The 4,136-nt window shown below is 37.2% G+C and overlaps 1 protein-coding gene across 1 annotated transcript; it reads left to right on the forward strand.

Annotated features, from left to right (window-relative positions):
• Positions 1-422: 422 nt before the first annotated feature.
• SSR3 (signal sequence receptor subunit 3) lies at positions 423-3,039 on the forward strand. The gene is made up of 4 exons (XM_019472011.1): positions 423-548; positions 961-1,059; positions 2,004-2,135; positions 2,844-3,039. The coding sequence occupies exons 1-4, from the start codon at positions 445-447 to the stop codon at positions 2,908-2,910; spliced, it is 402 nt and encodes a 133-aa protein (XP_019327556.1). The 5' UTR covers positions 423-444; the 3' UTR covers positions 2,911-3,039.
• The last annotated feature ends 1,097 nt before the right edge of the window (positions 3,040-4,136 follow it).

Here is a 4,136-nt window from a genome sequence, read left to right on the forward strand (position 1 = left end):
GGCTTTGAGCCGACCCCAGGCGGGATTATCTCGGCTGCCTCCGTGCCGTGTTATATCCAGCTTCGAAGCCGGTCCTGCTTGGAACAGCGGGCAGGGAGGTTGTTCTCTGGTTTGTAAAGGTGGGCGAGCTGCTGGTGGAACACTGACGTGTCAGCATCAGCGCTGCGTGAAGCTGGCAGGCTGTCTGCGCTGGGCTGCTTCTCAGCCAAGTTTGACGTGGTCTTGTAAGGCCCCTTTCAGCCAAAAGCAAAGCAGATTTCTCTGTTCGAAAGTATTTTTTAATGTTGTTCGGAGACCCCCCAAGTGATTTTGCAGGAACTGGCTTTGGTCTGGCAGAGCTAGCATAGGACTCCTGTGGGGACATTTTTCTTTGAGAGAGAAACCACTCAAAATGGTTGTTTTTTCTTTTTTTTCTTTTAAGGGCTTTACTGGAGGATATGGCATATGGATCTTGTTCAGTCTGCAGTCCTGTATAGTGTAATGACCCTCATCAGTACCTATCTAGTCGCTTTTGCATATAAGAACGTCAAGTTTGTTCTCAAACATAAGTAAGTTTGGTGGCTATTTGAAATAGAATTTATTATTAAATAATTTAGCAAAACCAGGATTTACAACATTTTTTTTTATGAATAAGACTGTCTGAAATGTTACTCCAAAAACTATTTTACCCAGAAGTATCTCCTAATTGGTTTCTGTCATCTCTCTTGTAATTACGGAACAGACTAGCCTTGTCAGCTAAGTGTACAATAAAATAGCAAAACTACCTTCATTCTCAGTGGGTATTGCCACAAACTATATTTGACTAATACTTTTAGTAATTTGATTATTACTTGTTGTCCCTTCAACTTGGCAAAACTGTTCAGTGTTTTGGCAAAGTATTATTCTTCACTGTAAATACAACTTCCTATAACCCCGGGGTTTTTTATTTTCATTTTTCAACTTAAATGGTGTTTCTTACAGAGTAGCACAGAAAAGAGAAGACGCTGTTTCCAAAGAAGTTACTCGCAAGCTGTCTGAGGCAGACAATAGGAAGATGTCTCGCAAGGAGAAGGATGAAAGGTAATCCTCTTTGTTCTCTTCTTTCTCTCCCTTGCTGTAATACTGCCTGGTATCTTTAAGGCTCCGGGTAGGATATTAGGGACTGTTGCTTGGCCACTGGGTTTTTTCTGTATTCTGGTAAGTAGAAGCTGTAGTGTCAGCTCTTTGTTCATCTATAAAGCCTTTTTGAGGCAAGTTATGAAAGGTCTCAAACATTGAAACCTTTATCAATAAGGTCCTATAAGCCAACGTCTCTGTCCTTGAGCTGCAAAGCAAAACAGCTAATTGTACAGGCCTTCTAATAACTCTCTGAAGAGTAAACATCACAGCTGTCTTCAGAAATAAGAAAAGCTCTTTTTTTCAAGGACAGGCTAGCGCAATGTATTTTGCATAGTGACATGCAAGTTCCTTCAGAATAACATTTCCATATACTGCTGGACTGCACTGCTAATCACTGGTTGTACTTGTTACCCCTCATGGTTATAACTGGCACGTCTCAGTATGCAGATTTCCAATTGAATAGCTCATACTAATACCCAGGCTATGCCCGATGAGCGTATCGGGAAGCACTTAGTATTAGAGTAGATGCCCATTATGTACAAGACACAAGGACATGAACTGTCAGCTCTTTGGAGCAAAAAGCCGTATCTTCCCTTCTAATTGCCAGGCACGCTGGTAGCATCTAACAGATACGAACTCACAAAAAGTGTTATTTATAAAGGGCTAGTTTTGATATGCCTGGTAGGAGAACAAGCGTAAGTCACGTAAGTGTACAAGTGCATAGTATATGCAGGGTTTTGTCTTTAACTAATGAGTTGACTGGTAGTTGTTGCTGCGCTCTGTCTTTTAGAAGCTGGCTATAACAAGAGCAGCAGTATGTGGTGTCAGTTGCTTCATAATGGTGGGTGTGCCAGAATATGCATTGATTTAAATATGCCTGAAATAATGTCTCTACTTGTTCATAGAATTCTGTGGAAGAAAAATGAAGTTGCAGATTATGAAGCAACAACTTTTTCCATCTTCTACAACAATACTCTCTTTCTGGTCTTGGTCATTATTGCTTCATTTTTTGTGCTGAAGAACTTCAACCCCACTGTGTATCCTTTATTACCACGTTTGAAACAACCAGAGTCCTACTCCTATTTGTTGTCATTAGTAGCTATGTTTGCCATGCGTGTTGTGAGATTACTCTGATAGGTGCAGTTCATTGTAGTACCTCAACTTAGAAACACTATAACATAAAAACAGAGATTACAAAAAAAAAATATCTCCCAATCATGTAAAAGTTTAACATCTGACACGAGATGTTTTAAGGATATCACTTGGGCAATATACAGAAATTCCTATGGCTTTGCCATTTCAGTTGTAATTGTGGAATGAGGAGGCAGCTCATGTTCTTATAGAAACACTGCGTCAGTGTTAGTTGCCAGGTGCTCTTACGTTACAGGATTGTTTAGTTTCAGTAACTTCACAAGTAAAATTTTTTGTTACTGAAGTAAATAAGTACTGCCAATCAGGGCTGCATATGTTAATTAAAGATCTGCAGTATTTAACAGTATTTATAGCTAGTTTTAAAAGAACAGGCTAAACTTTATGGGTATCTTAATTTTGAAGTTAAGTACGTTTCAATGTCCTGCTAACAGCCTTGATTGTAAGCTGTATTTTAGGTTACAATGTTGCAATTTTAAAACTCCTACAGAGAAAGACCATTTCAATTCCTTGTTTTTCATAAAACTTCTACTAAATGTTCTGTACAAAAGAAGTGGTATCTTTACAAGTATATTTCCTTAACCTTTTCCCTACAGAAACTATATTCTTTCTATAAGTGCTTCATCTGGACTGATTGCTCTGCTATCTACAGGATCCAAGTAGACAAAAAAAACCCACAGCAATTTATTTCTGTGAGAGGGTTCAACTGCCATACAAAAGTTTAAGGGTGGAATAGGAATACATTTTTTTTTTTTTTATAGTGTGACTGCTTGAGGGTATGGGGGGGAGGGTTTGAATCCAAAATGATTGAATTATATTTACTTTGGTATCTTTACATGGTATTATTATTCAATAATATTAATTAATTTTTTTACTTATTAACAAAAAAAAAACACAGAAATTTATTTCTGTGAGGGGTTTCACCTGCCATACAAAAGTTTAAGGGTGGAATATAAATACATTTTTTTTTTTTTTATAGTGTGACTGCTTGAGGGTATGGGGGGGAGGGTTTGAATCCAAAATGATTGAATTATATTTACTTTGGTATCTTTACATGGTATTATTCAATAATTGAATTAATTAATTTTTTTACTTATTAACAAAAGGAAATGGTGTGTGAGCAGTTACCAAACATAACCTTTCTGAAGCACTGCATAGGTGTGATGGTACTACAGACTATTAGACAAGTACACCGTAAGGGACTGCTACACAGCAGCACAAACGGTTGTACTTAAAACCTGTAACAGAATTCCCCTGTAAGTTTGGTGACTGGTGTAAGAGCCAAACTCACTGATCATAAAAAGTGACAATCTACCATTTATCATTGTAACTTGAAAAGTTTTAATAAAAAGGAGGCTTTTTTGTCATTTAATTCCTTGTATTTCCATTCTTAATTTTTAAAAAATGGGTATTTTCATGGGCAAGCAGTGTGTGTAGGTTTGTCAACTCTTTCTGCTTCCAGAGGAGAGGAGTCTTCTACAAGTCAGCATATGTATTGTTTTCATTGGAAGTACTCCTCATTTTTAAGTAACTTGGAGTCAGGACAAAACCTAGTGTCTCCTAGAAAAATACTTCTGAAGTGGTTTCAATGTACTTTTTTTTTTCATTCATCTATAAAGTTGTAAATAAAAAAAAAAAACCAAACACCAACCTGCCAGTTTTCCTGGCACAGCTTAACAAAAATGCTTTAGCTGGCTTTGTATAATGGGTTTATCAGACAATCCTTTTGCTTTTTTCCATGCTATCATCAGTGAAGCAGCTGTTACGTTAAATGCTAAACTCTACTACTATTAATGGAATCATATTGTAGAAGTTACAGATTTTGCCATTGCAGACTTGAAATCCTAAACAGGGAAGAAAGAGAAAGCTTAATCAGATTTAATATAACA

Source organism: Aptenodytes forsteri, unplaced genomic scaffold (assembly GCF_000699145.1).
Source record: "Aptenodytes forsteri isolate BGI_AS27 unplaced genomic scaffold, ASM69914v1 Scaffold299, whole genome shotgun sequence".
NCBI lineage: Eukaryota > Metazoa > Chordata > Aves > Sphenisciformes > Spheniscidae > Aptenodytes > Aptenodytes forsteri.